General features: G+C 31.6%; 1 protein-coding gene across 4 annotated transcripts in view; it reads right to left on the bottom strand.

Annotated features, from left to right (window-relative positions):
- LOC144848412 (phosphatidylinositol N-acetylglucosaminyltransferase subunit A-like) overlaps nt 1-18472 on the bottom strand; it is a 57267-nt gene that overhangs the window by 31757 nt on the left and 7038 nt on the right. For 2 of the 4 annotated variants that reach the window (XM_078705167.1, XM_078705159.1), the window contains exons 5-14: nt 17977-18099; nt 15199-15374; nt 14658-14773; nt 12583-12690; nt 12281-12387; nt 10139-10221; nt 9331-9416; nt 8628-8755; nt 7699-7854; nt 5728-5856 (exon numbers count right to left, since the gene is read on the bottom strand). In XM_078705167.1, the coding sequence (XP_078561293.1) occupies nt 5734-5856; nt 7699-7854; nt 8628-8755; nt 9331-9416; nt 10139-10221; nt 12281-12387; nt 12583-12690; nt 14658-14773; nt 15199-15374; nt 17977-18099 (1206 nt within the window). In that variant the 3' untranslated portion in view covers nt 5728-5733. Of the gene's footprint in view, nt 1-5218; nt 5857-7698; nt 7855-8627; nt 8756-9330; nt 9417-10138; nt 10222-12280; nt 12388-12582; nt 12691-14657; nt 14774-15198; nt 15375-17976; nt 18100-18472 lie in introns of those variants that run through there. The other 2 variants (XM_078705150.1, XM_078705142.1) reach the window with 1 other exon arrangement.

Here is an 18472-nt window from a genome sequence, read left to right as displayed (position 1 = left end):
TCGCTCCAAACCCTACGAGACGATCCTCAACGTTTTGTGAAGACCGTATTACGTAGGTCGTGTGGCATTCGGTACCGTGGGGTATCGTCGTGCTCTGCGTATATCTTCAATGAAGGGTGTCCTAGAAACGTCTGATATATGCCGACACGATTCCTTACGATTATTTTACGTGGACATGTTATTCTTAAATGAGGAGCTCATTACGTATGCATGCCGTCAAACATATCATAAATACATATCACGGTGAGCAGACACATTCACCTGACCTTGGAACGCTTGGTACACCGTTAAGTGTTTAGACCTATTCCCAACGTATCAATTACGAAGTACACCGTCAGCGATAACCGTTAACGTACTGTATATTCTAAAATACGGTATGCAAATAACAATTCTGACCATCTGTTTGAAAAGTACTGTAGGCCTAAATAGTACGGTGAAATACGGATTTTGGCTGAATAGATCATCAACAAATCACAAACAAATGTTACGTCGTACATCCTCCAAATGAAAATGGCGAGTTCAGTGGCCAGCAGTTATAGTCCTCATGAGTTTGTGATGTAGAAATGACTGTACTTTAAACATGAAGATGACCGTAATCATAATTAACTTCGCCTACGACACCCCCGTATAATACATCAAATTTTAAATATAAAACTATAATTACATTTATGGTCTCAAATAACAATAACTAAAACATAAACATTAAAAAAATCAATTTATATCTTCATTCAATTTTTAATTTCAGGCGGAAATAGAAAATTTACAAATTAAGTTATCTATAATTTCGAAGATTTTAAGCGAATTCAACTTTAATTGGATATGTTTCTATATTATTAAATAAAAAGGCTATCCACGATGACCTAATAAACATTACGGTACCTCATCATTAAGAAAAGCATTAGACAAATTACTGTTCTTGAATAAAATGCTATATTGAGAAAATTCTATGAAATATAATGTATGTCTCCAGTAACAATTACTGAATATTAAAATTGCTAATGGCAGCTTCCATTTCATATTTTTTATATTTTATTTAAAGAACCTAGTACATCTTTTGAGACGAGTTACCCCGGTGTCTAGTACATCACAGCCACTGATCATAACTAGGCCCTTTAGGAGATCAGTCTAAATAAAATCTCAGTATAAATAAAATATTTCAATTAAATTCATGGTCAAACCATAGAGATAATATTACAGATAATATCTCTATGGTCAAACACAGAAAAATTTGTTTGGTCAAAGTTAAACATTCACATAAAAATACAAAAATGTTTTCGTCTTTTAGGCCTATCAACAAAAAGCTAATTTGGCAACAGATTTTCAATCACATCAGAACACCTGTTTTGGAAGGACATTTTATTATTGGGGGGGGGGGGGGGCACTATAATGTTCAGTGGCAACCCTTATTTAAGGAGACACAGGTTGGGTACCGATGATGTCCCTATAACATGGGTTCAACTGTATTTAAACAACGCCAAATCTATCGTCAATCTATTTCAGTTTCTTAACAGTACAGTAATTGTTATTTACAGTAATTTGCGACAGCTGGCGAAAGCAAAACGGTATTTGATGAGCTAAATTACCACATTAATATTTTCTATTACTTCTAATTTTAAAATTATCTACAATATGCACAGAACACAGAAACAATCGATTAACAAACCTGCTTTCACAATTAACGATGTCATCACAACACGATTGGTGCAGTGATTGTTTCTGTTTTTTAACGAGAGAGTGGGTTCAGGACAAAAATCGAAACATCGACTGGTGGATTAACATAAAAAAAATAGATATTAAATACAGACCTGTGGATAATCTACTTACCTCGTCGTAGACGCCGCCATCAAGAGAGATTTAGGCCCAGTTCCCTTTTGTGTTTTCTGCTACTTACTTTGTAGCTGTTTGTTTGTTGTTTATGTTTTTGGCAATAAAGAATAAAAATAAGAATAAACATGTGACACTTGGCAATGTACGATGTTTATAAAGACTGGATAGAACATAAATTGATTTGGATTTGGAGGTTTGCCTTATAGGGACTGGTTTTGGGCTGGGTCGGTTGATGTCTTGTCGTTGTGTGTGTGATTTGGTTTGGTTTGGATTATGTTCGATAAAATACATAATCAAACATCGTATACTCTATCTCTAACAACATTTCAATCTTCTATCGACTAAAGCTGAAGTATAGTCGTTATATCGGGACCGTTCAATTCTATGGTCACCACCAGGTAGGCTTACTTCATCAAGGCTTCTATGAATGAATGACGAGTTGGGAGCAGGAACGCTAGTAGACCAAACCCAGTACCGTTTTGATTACGATCATACGGGAAATTACCTCACGACGTTTCAATATTTTTTTTTATTACAATATACAGTATTTCATATATTTATAGTACATTTAATAAAAATCAAATAAGATGCAAAAAATGTACAGTTTTTAGGAGTGGGAAGTGATGAATTTGCAAAAATGGTAATATCAGTTCTCAATAATAATAATATACTGTAGAAAATATATGGAAATAGCCAGCATCTCACTTTCTATTAAAGTAAGTAAAAACAGTCTCTGGCACTAAGTCAGGATTGAACCTACTTTGAGGCAATTTTTAAATTTATGCTAAGTACATTTAAAACACTTTGTAGTAGTTCTCAGGTGAGACTCGAACCCACTACTTCCGGGTGACTAGCGTGCATACCTCAAACCACTGAGCATGCGTTGATGACTAGAAGTTAGCTTTGAGCTCAAGTATGCAGTGGGTACTTCACCAACAGGATAATTTAAAGTAACTGTACTTAATATAAAGTACAAACTTACGTAAGAGTAGGGCAAACATCTGACCAATTATTCAACTCTCTGACACGAAGCTACTCCACAATACAATTATTTGTATATATGACATGACTCATTTCAGTTTTAAATATAAAATAGAATTGGTTTAATGGATTATGTCCATTATAGGGAAACAATTGAAGAACAGCATACAATACAGGCAGAACAATGAACATGATTAAATAATATATTGTTAACATTTGGCATTGCAGGTGATCAGCCTAGTTTAATGCTAATAAATCATCTGAAAGTGTTTAACGATTTAACATTCTGATTTGTCGGTAGGGAAAAAGATGACAAAAAAATCCATCTTACGAAACTGTGACTGATGATGGCAATGTTGACTTCTGATGGAATCAAGTATTTTCTTACATATAAATATACACAAAAGAGATTTTAATCTTTATGTATATTGTACTGTATACTGTATGTAAACTGTACTCCATACTGTTCTGTATATTTTATGTATATTGCTGTAATACAGTATATACTGTATTGTATATTGTACTGTATACTGTACTGTATACTGTAGTGTATATTGTACAGTACTGTTCTGTATACTGTACTGTACACTGCACTGTATACTGTACTGTATACTGTATGTATATTGTACTGTATACTGTATGTATACTGTACTGTATATACTGTATGTATATTGTACTGTATATTATATGCATATTGTACTGTATACTGTATGTATATTGTACTGTATACTGCATATAATTATACTGTACTGTATACTTTACTGTATATTGTACAGTACTGTTCTGTATACTGTACTGTCCACTGTACTGTATACTGTATGTATATTGTACTGTATACTGTATATATACTGTACTGTATATACTGTATGTATATTGCACTGTATACTATATGCATATTGTACTGTACATTGTATGTATACTGTACTGTATACTGCATATATACTGTACTATATACTGTACTGTATATTGTACAGTACTGTTCTGTATAATGTACTGTATAATGCATGTATACTGTTCTGTATACACTGCATGTATATTGTACTGTATGTTGTATGTATACTGGACTGTATATACTGTATGTATATTGGACTGTATATTATACTGTATGTATATTTCTGTATACTGTATGTATACTGTAATAAATTGTACTATAAACGGTATACTGTACTGTGTAATGTATGTATATTGTACTGTATGTTGTACTGTATACTATATTGTATACTTTATGTATACTGTACTCTATACTGTATGTATACGATATTGTATACTTTATGTATACTGTACTCTATACTGTATGTATACAATATTGTATACTTTATGTATACTGTACTCTATACTGTATGTATACTATAGTGTATACATATGTATACTGTACTCTATACTGTATGTATACTATATTGTATACTTTATGTATACTGTACTCTATACTGTATGTATACGATATTGTATACTTTATGTATACTGTACTGTACTCTATACTGTATATGATATGATATTGTATACTTTATGTATACTGTACTCTATACTGTATGTATACGATATTGTATACTTTATGTATACTGTACTCTATACTGTATGTATACTATATTGTATACTTGATGTATACTGTACTCTATACTGTATGTATACGATATTGTATACTTTATGTATACTGTACTCTATACTGTATGTATACTATATTGTATACTTTATGTACACTGTACTCTATACTGTATGTATACAATATTGTATACTTTATGTATACTGTACTCTATACTGTATGTATACGATATTGTATACTTCATGTATACTGTACACTATACTGTATGTATACAATATTTTATACTTTATGTATACTGTACTCTATACTGTATGTATACGATATTGTATACTTTATGTATACTGTACTCTATACTGTATGTATACGATATTGTATACTTTATGTATACTGTACTCTATACTGTATGTATACGATATTGTATACTTTATGTATACTGTACAACTACTACTGTTATAGAATGTTCATGATGGTTAAATATTTAATGATTTCAATTAAACAAAAAGCAGAATATTTTTGCTAGAAAAACCAAATACATGAGTTAGATAAATTCAAATGAGGTTTCATGTTTGATTTGAAATGATTGAGAATTAATTTACATGACTTTCCATGACCTTTCTAGTCAAAATTCCATGAATTTCAAACTGATTTACATGACAGTTTAAAATGTTGAGGTTATATATAGTCAAGCAAAATAATTGTATAAATGTTACTTGCATAAAATACCCAATTTCCCTCATTTTATTATTTTCCTTTCTGTGGCTTTTTAATGAAAGCGAAATATTTTATGACTTTCCATTCCCAGAAATGTGTAAAACTCCATTAATTTTCAGGTTTTCAATATAAACTGTATGAACCTTGAAAGAACCATCGTGTGTTTGCTTCAATATATTTATAATTTCGGATTGGTCAAAAATTTGTGTAGTCAGACACTGCTACATTGTGAAATTATCGTTAAAAGCCATTAAAAAACGCAGAATTTATGCTACTGGCTAATCAGCATTCAAATATATCTGGCAAGCTTATTACTCAGTTGCAGACAGGCAACGTTATCAGAACGAAACATGCATTGTTATTATTACTGTATGTATATTGTACTGCACACTGTATGTATACTGGACTGTGCTGTATGTATATTGCAATGTATACTATATGCATATTGTACTGTATACTGTATGTATACTGTACTGTATACTGCATATATACTGTAGTCAGACACTGCTACATTTTGAAATTAAGAAAAAAGAGAATTTATGCTACTGGCCAATCAGCATTCAAATATATCTGGCAAGCTTATTACTCAGTAGCAGACAGGCAACGTTATCAGAACGAAAAATGCATTATAAAAAATAACTATTGTGCAATGATAGTCAATCGTATACCTATTGTCAACTGGGCGACTCGGTTTTCTTACTTCGAGTCCTCCTTGCAGGACCGTCATACATTTCTGTTTTAGTTGTTGATTTCGTTTTCAAGACATCTATAGGGAACGGTGGAACAAGGTCAATGTCCTAAAACACAAACAAAAAAAGATCATCAGAGCATTGGTTATTATAAATTATAAGTAAATTAAAAATTATTCGTGAAGAAATTTGAAAATTATATGGACCAACAGAAGCCACAGTGCAGCGCCACTATGATCAGTACACCAGGAGATTACTCTTTTCAACTTCCTCATTTTACAAATGTGCATTGTATGCATATGGGAACAAAGGCATTACATCCCATTTGAAGGATGAGGCAAAGGGGGCAAAGCGTATTGCCTAAAGCTTGGGTTCAACTTGGATGCAATGCAACGGCGTAGGCACAAATCAAAATCGCAAGATGATGCATTGCGTCATGATCGGTCAGATTACTTGGGTTGTGCTTACATTATTCATATTGCCTTACGTCCTAGTGGAAATCAAGCTTAGGGATACAAGCAATATGGAAAAGACAAGTCTCGACTCCATGCCTCTCTCACATGCTAGTATGATTCCCTTTACCATTAGGCCATATCACTCTCTAATATATAATTCTGTATGATAGTGATACCACAAATTACTAAATATTTTAGTAACATTCACAATTTTATATAAACCATTAATAAATCAGTACACTACATTAAAAGAAAACCTGACAAAAATATGAAAGAAATGTAATGCAAAGAGCTTTTAGTATCTTAATTCCATTAGCAGCTAAGTGGCAGAAAGGAATATAATATTATGTACAAAAAAAACTACATATAAACCTTACAAATTAGGTCTATAAAATGATTTTGGCAATTTAGTAAACTATTCTTTATTTTCAAATGCCCTTGTTTTGGCAATTGTTTTAAAAATAAATATTTTTAAAATAAATGTTTATAAACATTAAGGATGTACAAAATAAATGACTGCATTAAATAACCATTAGTCTAACTAATTTAAAACTGTTCAATTAATTTAAACTGAAAATGTCGAACAATTATGGGAACAAATTAATATGCACATTTGGTTAAATTAACCTTTAATTTTGATAAAAGCAATTGTGTGGGCAACCATTTATTTATATTAATACAATGTTAATCAACCTAAATGACCTAAAATGGTGATTTAATTTTTGCTATATGTAAAATATCATAAACATACACATTTAATTTCGTGTAATTATTGTTAATTTTCAGATATTATTTTCCAATTGAAATGACCATTGTATTGTCTGGATGAAGTTACACAATTAAATATTATTATTCTAATTAAAGATCAATACATTAAAAATCTTGTTAATAAATCAGGTTCAAATGTCCTATTTTAATAAAGATAGAAATTAGAATATATTTACACCAAGGGTAACACACTTGACAATCTCTTACTCTTTTGTGAAGTGTATTCTGATTTAAAGAAATACACAAGTCATGTTGTACAGACCAATGCTTAAAACTAGCACGATGTAATATGGTCCATTTCTTCTATCACTTCATTCTAGTGAAAACCGCTCATGCCATTCTCAATAACAAGTGTCACCATGGCACAAATCTTAAATTTGTGCTTTCTCAAACGCCACAATATTAAAATAATAACAAGGCACAGGGTCGTAGCCAAGATATGTCAAGTGGGGTTCGGACACCAAGTATTTGGGTCACTGACAATGATGTCATATCACTACCATATTTGGGCATATCACTACCATATTTGGCCACATCCCACTTTTTTGTCAAACTAGTTTGACAGTGTAGACAGAACTTACTGTGATTAGTCAGTACCAGTACAGTTGTAAAGTAACTATGCACAGTAACATCTCGGAACAAAAAAAACAACTTGGTTACAAGTTGTTACTCTTTGTAGATGTGAAAAAGGTATTTATACTGCTTTAAAAAAACATTTTATTCTTACTTTTCTTGGAAAAATTCGCTCAAGTAGATGATACAGTATATGATTAAGAATGGCCACTGCTGAAAAAAATACAAGAAATAGGGTGTTGCTGGAACCATAGCGCTCAATTCGTTCCGAGAGGGTGAAACTTGGTTCTTCAGAAATCTGATTATATATCTAGACCAAAATAATAAAAAAATAATTATTATTAGTCGAATTCGGATAACAAATAAACATGGGCTATATTCAAACTACAGAGAAAAGAAAACTGATCTGCTACCCTCTACAGTAAAAGAAAAAGTTTTAAACAAATATATATATAGAGGGCAGCAGTGAGTATGTTATAAGATTGCAATTAACTAAGATTAGAATGAAGGTTTATTCATATGAATATTTTTGTATTACAATTTTTTTTATGAGAAAATGCAGTAAGTGGTGATGGTTAACATGCTTGCCTTCCAATCTAGAAGTCATGAGTTCAATCCTGCTCTAGTGACAGGGTTGTAACTTACGACTATTTCTACTCCACTCACTAAACATCAAATGGTTATCTATTCTGTAATTGTGGGGTTACTCATGGTTGGGTTTGTATATAAAGAAAATACAATATATTATATAGTTCCTATAGGAATATTCATCTTCATTGTCGTAAGGTCACACAATCACCATATTGATTATCATGGAACTTTGTTAGTGCGGTGGCAGTCTTTCACGAGTTTAGCGTTTAGTTTTATTTCTTTACTGGTTTTTTTGTTGTTTTTTTTTTATTTATTATTTTTTCATTCCAGAATTTATATGCATGAGGGGGAATTTATCTAAACATGCACTATTTATATAGTGAATCAGTACCAGAAAGTGTGTAGATTTCCTATGGATAAACTTCATTCAAGATAAAGGCTTCTGTAAATGAATAGAATCACAAACTTGAGGTCCTTAAATAAGAAGCATACCTTTTCAGTCCTCATAGCAACGTTGGGCCATGTGTAGAACTTTTTCACTCTATTATGAACAGCAAAAGGGTCGGGAACTTCGCCTCGTCTCTTCCTTTGAATGGCTTCCTCTAATGAGGTTACCAATGCTAAACCAAGAGGGAATCAACATTGAAACATAATTAACTAATTCATTCAATCTTTATACATTTAAAATAGAATATAAAGAATATTGAAGAAGAACAACTTGTAAAGTAATTAATATAAAGTTACTAATATAACGATTATACACATCCTAGCTTCTTTAAACACAACCCTGCTTGATTGGGTCTTTTTTAACCCAGGCAATAACATATTTTTTCCCATATTTAGGCAGAAATCATTATACTGAATACTGAAAAGCTTTATAAGAATCTAGATACTTCAATATTCTTTCTTACTAAAGTCTCCTAAATGCAAAGCCAAATGACTATGCAGAAAACCATAGACAAACTAATGTGAAGCTTGCAGAAAACCATTTGATGTATGTCCATATTTACACAGTGCCCTCTATACAAGGTCTAAATTTATGCCCTAATGAATGTCATGCACTATTTATGAGTTCTGCTTTAAAATTTTGAGGAAAAAACATGTCCTGAGAAAGAAACATAAAAAGTCATAAAATTTTGAAGAAATACTATTGTCTATAATAAATGTCCAAATAAGGTATGATAATAATACTTACAGTTGACACTGGGATCTGCCAATATAATGAGGTCAGGAGGAAGTACTTCTGGAACTCCACCGACCCTTGTGCTCACAACTTGTAATCTGTAAAATATTATAATTTATATCATCTGTATTGCCTGGTATTTATTGAATTCCGAAAATAAATAATATATGTAAAATAAGAAAGAATAAGAAGATATTCTTTATCTGTTTAATGTGATGTTTCAATTAGTATAGAATAGTATACAAATAATGAATGTTTATGAGAAAGTTAAGTCAATCCAAAAATGTAAACTGCTGTCCACATTGTTTAGTACCTTTTATTTATTATGTACTGTTTATTCTATGGATATGAAGCCCAAAATAAAGAGTGATTTAATGAATAAAAGCATTCTCATTACAATGATGTAGCCATGAGAAATAAAGTGGTGCAGTTTTCGCAAGAGAAGGGAACAACATCTTTTCAAGCCACTGGGTTGCCAAAGGCCTCTGTGAAAATGTGGACTGGTTGAAACCTTACCAACCGTACTGGTGGCTACTTTATCCCTTTTTTTTTTACAAAATGATTTGAATAAATCGTTTAAGGTATTGGTGATTACCTTTTACCTTTAATTGGATGTCAAAGATTATATCTGCGTTTATATTTTTTGTATGTACTAATGTTGATGGTTTCAATAAAATATAATTTTTTAAAATTTGAATTTAAATACTTATTAATTTTCATCAATGGAAAAGTTGAGAGCAGTCTATGTAATACAGCTAAAATAATGGCGGGAAATGTTGTCGCATAGTGATGCCCAGCTTTCATAAATTAACAAGCTTACCCGCAACACGCAGCCTCAACGATGGCGATGCAGAAAGCTTCTGTCAATGACGAATTAACAAAGATGTCACCTTGGTTCAGAACCTGCAATTTGAATTTGTAAGCGTTGATTGGTCATTTGAATAAATGGTTTATATACAATTAGCTTTGATTGGTTATTTGAATAAATGGTTTATATACAATTAGCTTTGATTGGTCATTTGAATAAATGGTTTATATACAATTGGCTTTGATTGGCTATTTGAATAAATGGTTTATATACAATGGACTTTGATTGGCTATTTGAATAAATGGTTTATATACAATTGGCTTTGATTGGCTATTTGAATAAATGGTTAAAATACATTCAGATTTGATTGACCATTTGCATAAATAGTTTAAATACACTCATCTTTGATTGGCCATTTCATTGGTCATTTGAATAAATAGCTTAAAGACAAATTTACATTTGATTGGCTACCTACATTATCATTTTTCTGTGAGGGTGGGCACTGAAATCATGTTTTTTTTTTCAATTGAGAAAGAATTGTTTGAAGTATTTTTGTTTAAAGAAGTTTTATTGTTGATTTAAACAAAAATTAAGCCATTTACTAATACAGCGGATATCATCTAGTGATGTATGTAAATCTTTTTCCATCTTATATGAACTTTATGTTATGAACTTATGTCAAGGAAGGTTTGTTGATGTAGGGAGCCCTCTATAATTTGATATTTTGATATTTGTACATATCTTTTCCGAGATTAAGGTAGGCTGAATCAACAAAGCACCGCTAATTAAAAATACAATGTATTTTCAATACTTTAAAAACCAAAAATGTTGAGCTTTAAAGTATTTCACTATAAAACTGTTCAGAATTTCTGTATCTACTGGTGTGATAATATACCTTTTTTCTGTTTCTTATTTGCCAAATTCTTAGGCCCATAATAAATCAATAATAATGACTTTTTATCAGGATCACTAAAGAGGTATATTTTGTGGTAAACTGTATTATCGATAGGGTATCTAAAGCTCTGCAGTCTACACAAACTAGTTTTACAAAAATAGTGGCTCAATATGGTAGTGATATGATGTCATCGTGTCCACATCACATTTTTTGTTGTCACATAAAGTTTGATAGTATAGACAGAGCTTTTACATTTTAATTTGAGGAAATCTTGAAGAAACAGGCCGAATGATTGTTTTTAACACATATTCAACAATCATTCATGAAGCATGTCACCATCAAATACCTAATGGTTTGCTGGTTATTAGCTGGATCACCTATAGTGATTCTGTCTATTTGTTTCTATAATTGATATTGACTGTATACAGAAAACGTACATTGATCTATTGTTCACATTTATCCTAAAAATGCAGGGCAACTTTAGTAAACCTAAATAGTTGTTAAAGATGATAAGTGAAAGCCCAGCAATTAAGATTAATTGAGGTTGCACATTGTTGCCTGTATTTCCAATGTTTCTGACGTGATCAACCCGACATAGATTACTACATATCTATACAGCTAATAGATAGCTGATCAATCATGGGCTTGCCCATGCTACTAAGCATTGAGTTACCCCTAAGTACTACAACTTAATTATTCTAAAATAGCATAGATATAAGAAATGTATGTAAAGTAAAATCTAACACAAAAAGCAGCCAATAATTAATAAAATGTGAGTGACGAAACAAACCAATTAATAAACAAATAAAATTAAATTTAAAGTTCAGCTTTCATTGTCATTAAGCTCTGTCCACACTATAAAACTAGTTTGACAAAAAAGTATGATGTGCCCATATACGGTAGTGATAAGCCCAAACATGGTAGTGATATGACATCATCGTGTCCATATATGGGCACATCACATTTTTTGTCACGAAAAAAAAAGTACATTCCGAAACACATTTTTTGGTTTCGCCCTTTATCACGCATTCTACTTGGCATGTGGTAAACAACTAAAACTGACATGGAAAAATCCCAGAGGAATTTATAAATATTTAAACACAAGCTCAATTTATCCCCATGTAATATACAGAGAAATGAACAATGTATTTTTTTCATGGATAAGAAAAGAATTTCTCTAGCTGCAATAGTAATCATTCATTACTCAGAGGTGAATATGCAACTTTGAAATATAAAAGTTAAATTAAAAATAGTCTTACATTTTTTACATTATCATGGTCAACTGGTCCAAGTAAAGTGATTCTGTCGTGCAGCTGATGCTCTTCTCTGACCTCTTCTAAGTCCAGGCCTTTTGGACCACCACCACCTAGAAAAATTAAAAACGGTGGGAGTCGGGATAAATAGGACAGACTTTCAACTTTCAAATGAAAACATTAAACACATACAAAACATTCATTATTTGTTTTATAACAACCTTTCTAATGTAAACTGTTGTTAAATGAATCCGCTGCTTTCAAATTATCATCTAAATGTTTATAAAAATGATAATATAATCACATACCTATTAGGAAATCAACATCAGGGTGGCGTTGACAAATAATAGGCATTAAACCTGCCAATAGGTCCATCCCTTTCCTATACACAAGGCGACTGATCACAACTATTGTAACTGACGAACAAAATACAAAATGGCAATTATAACACATACATGTGTGATAAAATATGTAAATAAAAGATAAATGAGGTTAAATAATTTACTACAGGCTAAACTAGGCAACAGCGAAGTAATGGCAATAGGACAGGGATTTCTAAAATGGCCTGTATCTATAAATTATATATAAAATAATTACCTAAAATATTACGAAAATAAAATAACATGAATATAAACATTCTCATTGTTAATGTCAATAAAATAATTTCTTGGTAAATGGTTTAAATTTTCATATACAAGGATCATATAAGAATTCATATTTTGTGCTTAAAACGTTTAACATATCAGGGAGTTTTTCCTGGTCATATTCTATGGTCCCTTTGTGGTGGTGAGGAAAACTTTTTTTTAAGTTGTGATTACATTGGAGTTCAGACTCTAGATAATTAGTTAACCTCTTTTTAAAAGATAAACTACCTCAATCATAGATAGCGTTATTATTTTAGTTTCTTTAGTAAAAATTTCTATTTTTTTTATTGCAGTAAATGTGAGAACAGTCCATGTTTGATAAACATTTCTGTTCATACATACTCATTGAAAATCTGGATTAGATTAACCAATATTATTAAAATAACTTAGCCAACTTACTTTCCATTATATATTCGAAAAAAAAAACCACTTTATCACGCAATTAAATTCCAGAAGGAATAAAATCCAAACAATTTTGAAGTGTTACGATAATCAAATTATACAGATTTAAATTAAAGGGGATGATACAAACACTGGAAATCCATCAAAATCCACACATGGGAAAATTGTAATAAGCGTAGAAACATCAAAATAAAACTGTTACTAATAAAGTGAAAATCCAACACAAACTTGTATAATATGAAGTTGAAATAACTTTTGTAGAGTCAATGTTCTCAAAAATGGTTACATCAGTAGATTAAGTTTATTTTATAATAGTTTAGTCTAGGCCCATCCCCATATTGACATTTTTAATTCCAATCTTTATCTGTTTCGTCGTAATTTAAGAGTTGTTGTAATTGTATTGTATAATGTTAAACCAAGTTGTAAGTGGCGGATTTGTTTCTGCTGTTGTTTCTGGTTTTAAAAATAAAATAAATAAATAAAATAAATAAAAGAACCTCTATTAAAAGGACACCTTATGGACCAATCACAGTGCCCCTTCAATTTAATTTCAATTCAACATTACTTAAACACAGAGGTCCAGTTCAACACATTGTAGGGTCATAGACATATAGGTGTTGTTGGCCGTATATTTACAACGAACTCAGTCAACATTTCCAATAGTTATTCACTTAGACCAAAAAATAGATTATAAAAAAATTATTACCTGAAAATGAATTGATTATTAATGATTACTGTAATTTAAGGAAAAACCAGTAAACTAGAAAAACTATTTTGTGAAATCATTTTTCCATATTTTTTTTTTGCAAAAGTGAACACTACAAAATGACCTATTCAAAATGTATTCATCTTTATTTTTCATGTTTTGGGGGACAAATAAACATTTCTATTTAAATTTAGCAGTTGAGAAAAGAAAACATTGATGGTCTGTCCGTGTCAAATTAAAGAGGAAAAAGTATTGCTGTTGTTAGGGTATGGATTACAACAAGCACGAATGTGCGATACTCAGGGTACAGCAAAAGAAGACGGGATGTGACGTCATATACACGTCAATAACCTCACTACCAAATACGGCTATACGGTACCATCTTCGAGACGTCATATGGCTGCATCCGGTTTGAAATTAAAAAATCTGGCTGTATAGCTTTGAGGACATGTCTCTGTAGTATATTCATGCCAAATCCCAGCTCAATACTACAACGAATAAGGGAGGAGTAGTACTTTATACATCGCACTTTTTACTCAATAGTGTCGGATGGAAGAGAAGATGAGAGAGTCCTAGACTTGGGTAGCCCGAGTAAAAAAAATTTAATATAATGTATAACAGGAGGTTTTACTTCTTTTTGGATTTCTCTTTGATGGATCTGGTTTAAACATCGATGAATCCACTGCGTTTGGAATCACAGAAACACCACTTGGATTTAAAGACGCGCGTAATACTGTATTTTCACGACTGAAAATAAAACAGAACAATATGTTAAATTAATGTACAATATGTCTATCTATGTAAAATAAGTTTGGCATAATGGTCATTGCTGTGGTTATAAAGTTTAAGAAGACAGGATGTAATGCTACCTATAGCCAGCTTTACCCTTCTTTTGTTGGTGGGTGGAGACTACTGCACTTTTTAGGAGATTTGAGCAGCCAAAGACAACTATAACACTCTCAGCATTTTGTAACTCACAATAATGTCACACACAATTCTTTTTAAATGTTAGAGTATTAGGTGGAAAGTGTCCACTTAATAGGGGGGGGGGGGGGCCTTTAATAAGGGTTGACCATAGTGTGAAAACATACATTGCCCCTTGTTTATTTCTCAGAAATGTTAACAGGGGTGTCCCCTGAACAGGCATGTCCTATGGTAGGGTTCTACTGTACCTGGTATGTGAAACACAAATCACATGATGTGCATCAGCCAATGAGATTTGAAGAATATGATTAGTGATGATTGAACTTAGATCAGCAAATCCAAACAACGAATGATCTGTAAACATTGTCTTCAGGCCCATCGTCTTTGCATGTATCATTGCCTCATGCGCTAGAGCTGAAAATGCCTACAAACAGAAACAAGAAAGAACATTCAGGTGAACGAGAAAATTATCACTACCAAATCTGTGTGAACAGCTATTCATAATATTTGGGGCATTTTCAGAAGCTACCACAGCAATGCTTTAGACAGGAAGGGTGTGTTTCTGATTTATTTTCAAAACAGATATAAAATATAATTTTTATATTGATTGCATTTCTGCTAAATTTGTGCTCTTAAATAACTGTTTAAATCAGTGGGTGTTCGGATAGAAATCGTTAGCATTACCCAAAATGCAATGGGCTCTGGCGTCACTGCAGTTTATTTAACTGAAAGTCAACGGCAGTCAATCAAATAACCGTTATTTTACGTTGCAGTTATATGCAAAGCAAACCGTTTAATGGCAATCAATTGAGTGTTTTTAACCGTTATTTTCAGGTTGCCTTTAAACCGGTTACTGAAAATTTGTCCTGTTTCTACTGCCAAGAAATTGGGGTTAATTCATTTAATAGCAATTTATGTTTTCTCAGTAGAAACAGGACCTTAGGTTTCTTAGTATGCATGTTGAAGTAATAAGCAAATTTAGGACACTGAAGGTTACACACAGATGTCGTGTCAAATCATATTGTTATTTTCATAATGATCTTACACAGATTTTAGCAATCACAAAGTAAAGGTCAACATTAAAATTAATTAACTAAATAAAATTGTAATCAAACTAGCAAGGGTTATTTTTGCAATGATCACAATGTTCTAAAATTACATGCACAGATGAGATGAAAAGATAATATGATGAATATACACCATTTGAAAAAAAATATTGAATAAAAACAATATATAAAGATTAACGATTATTCCTGGTACAGCATAACAAATACCGTATAACCATTTTATTTTTTATTTTATTTTTTTATTTTATGTCTTTAGGCACATGTGGCCAAGGATTACCAATAGTAAATTAATCAATCAGATAGGTGGTAATTTCCCCGATACAGGGGATATTTTGTGAACCAGTTTACTGGCGTAACCTCCTACTCCTCTCGATTGAAGAACTGGGTTCTTTAAAGTGCACACGGGTTAAAATGTATACACTGGACCTATGGTTTATAGGCTTTATCCGAGAAGACTTATTCCACCACCAGAACTAGAAGCGAGTCGGCCTCAAACACTTGCCGATGTTGTTGGTTCTTTAGGTACAGTAAACTGCGCCCCTGGCTTAACCGCTCGGCCATTTGACTCGCTGAAATTATATCTTAGAAATTATATACTATAGTATATACCTTGCCATCTGATTGGCTGATTATGTATTATGTGCCATGCACTCACAATTGGTGGTACATTGTACATCATTCTGAAAATGTTGGTGACTATATGAATGTTTTGTTTTTAAGTAATGGATTGTTCTTGGTTGTTGAATGATGTACTAGTATATTTAAATTCAGCTTCAGCTCGTTAAATATACCAATCCATCTTTCAACTTACTCTATATCCATTCCAACCATAAACATTTAATATTTATATAATAATATTCAGGGACCCCGCTTCTTATTGCTTTTAATCATAAACAGTAAACATACATTTATTAATTTAATAAAAAGAAACTCCTTAAAACTTAAAGTAAATGTCACGATAAAGTACATCTTATCTATCAGGTCCTTCAAAACATGCCATTTTAATACTAATTGTCAAATCCAATCATTTTAACTGTACAATCAAATGCAAACAAAATCGAGTTTGCATACTTTTTGTCCCGTGATAAAGAGCTTAAATGTAGCATTCGTATCAAAACATCTTTTTCTCATGACCTGGGAAGTTGAAAACCCGCAGAGCTAGGCCAGGAAAGGAAGTGAAGGACTGTGGCTAGATGGGTGGCAGGCAGTGATAAGAAATTATATGACAGCCAGAAGTGGTAGGCTAGATCAGGAATATGTTATAATAATCACATTCATCTTATGAGACGTACACGCTCTGTTTTAGGATGTAATCTATTCATCTATGATGTTTGCTAAACTTTAGTCATGTGCTATTTACTGATGTCTGTTATTATTTATCAGATAAATATAACTAAGGCTAAAAAACAGCAAATACAATTAAATAAAATATTAGGGCTATTATAATATTACATATATTATCCACTATTGCTAAGATCAAGGTCTTTGGGTCAAAATGATTACTACTGTACTACTAATTCAAAATAACTGGAAAAAAAAGGAAATAAAAACAAAACTAATGTTCTGAGAAAAAGGTACCACGCTGTTTTTATTCCATCGTTTTTTTACGCATTTTGTTCCTATAAACAGACCACCACATCATTGAAAAGTTTGATATAAATTGTACTACTGATGATGCATTTGTTGTTAAATGACAGAGAATGACATTACTACGATCTTATTGGTCACAATGGTAAAGGTATAAGCTATAGCTTTAAAATCTATAGGGTAAATTGTTTTGAACATGCTTTCTGTATACAATTAGTAGAGGGTGACATTTTCTGTGATTTTGTAATGATCTTATTAAACAGTAAATACAAGACTCTATCAAACCAGAATTTCGGGAAAACTCATATAATTTGGGCCAGCCCAAAAGTGTCTGGTTTTGGGAGAGTTGACAAAAATACTTATATTTCTTACAGAGTGGCCGTGTACAATGCTGATCTGCTCTCGTATCAGTATGTTGCGGACAATCGGAAGACTGGTGAAGAGCGTTGGCAGAACGCACTGGTTGTAAAATGGACCAATAGGAAGATAGTATATCTAAAAAAAGAACCAATAGAAGCAAGTTGATTATATCCATAATTATTTAGACCAAATAATATATATTATATAATAATATTATTCTGTATTTTACCAAGGAAAAATGGCACAACTAAATAAAATGATAATTACAATTAATCTAATTTAAATAAAACCTTGAATTTGTAAAAGAATATTCAGAAAATTAGGGCAAATATGATTAATATTCATATTATTTATGGAAACGGAAGTTCCTTGAGTCCATAAGAAATAGTAAATAAAATAAATTTAATTATAAACAATTTTAGATATTAGTACAAAGTTAAAATATGAGATGAATATTATAAATTTAAATAATGAAATACAGCAGAACATTCTAGGAATGTAGTGCCAT

The sequence above is a fragment of the Antedon bifida genome, chromosome 1 (genome assembly GCF_963402885.1).
Source record: "Antedon bifida chromosome 1, ecAntBifi1.1, whole genome shotgun sequence".
Lineage (NCBI taxonomy): Eukaryota > Metazoa > Echinodermata > Crinoidea > Comatulida > Antedonidae > Antedon > Antedon bifida.
This window is presented reverse-complemented; position numbering and strand designations above follow the sequence as displayed.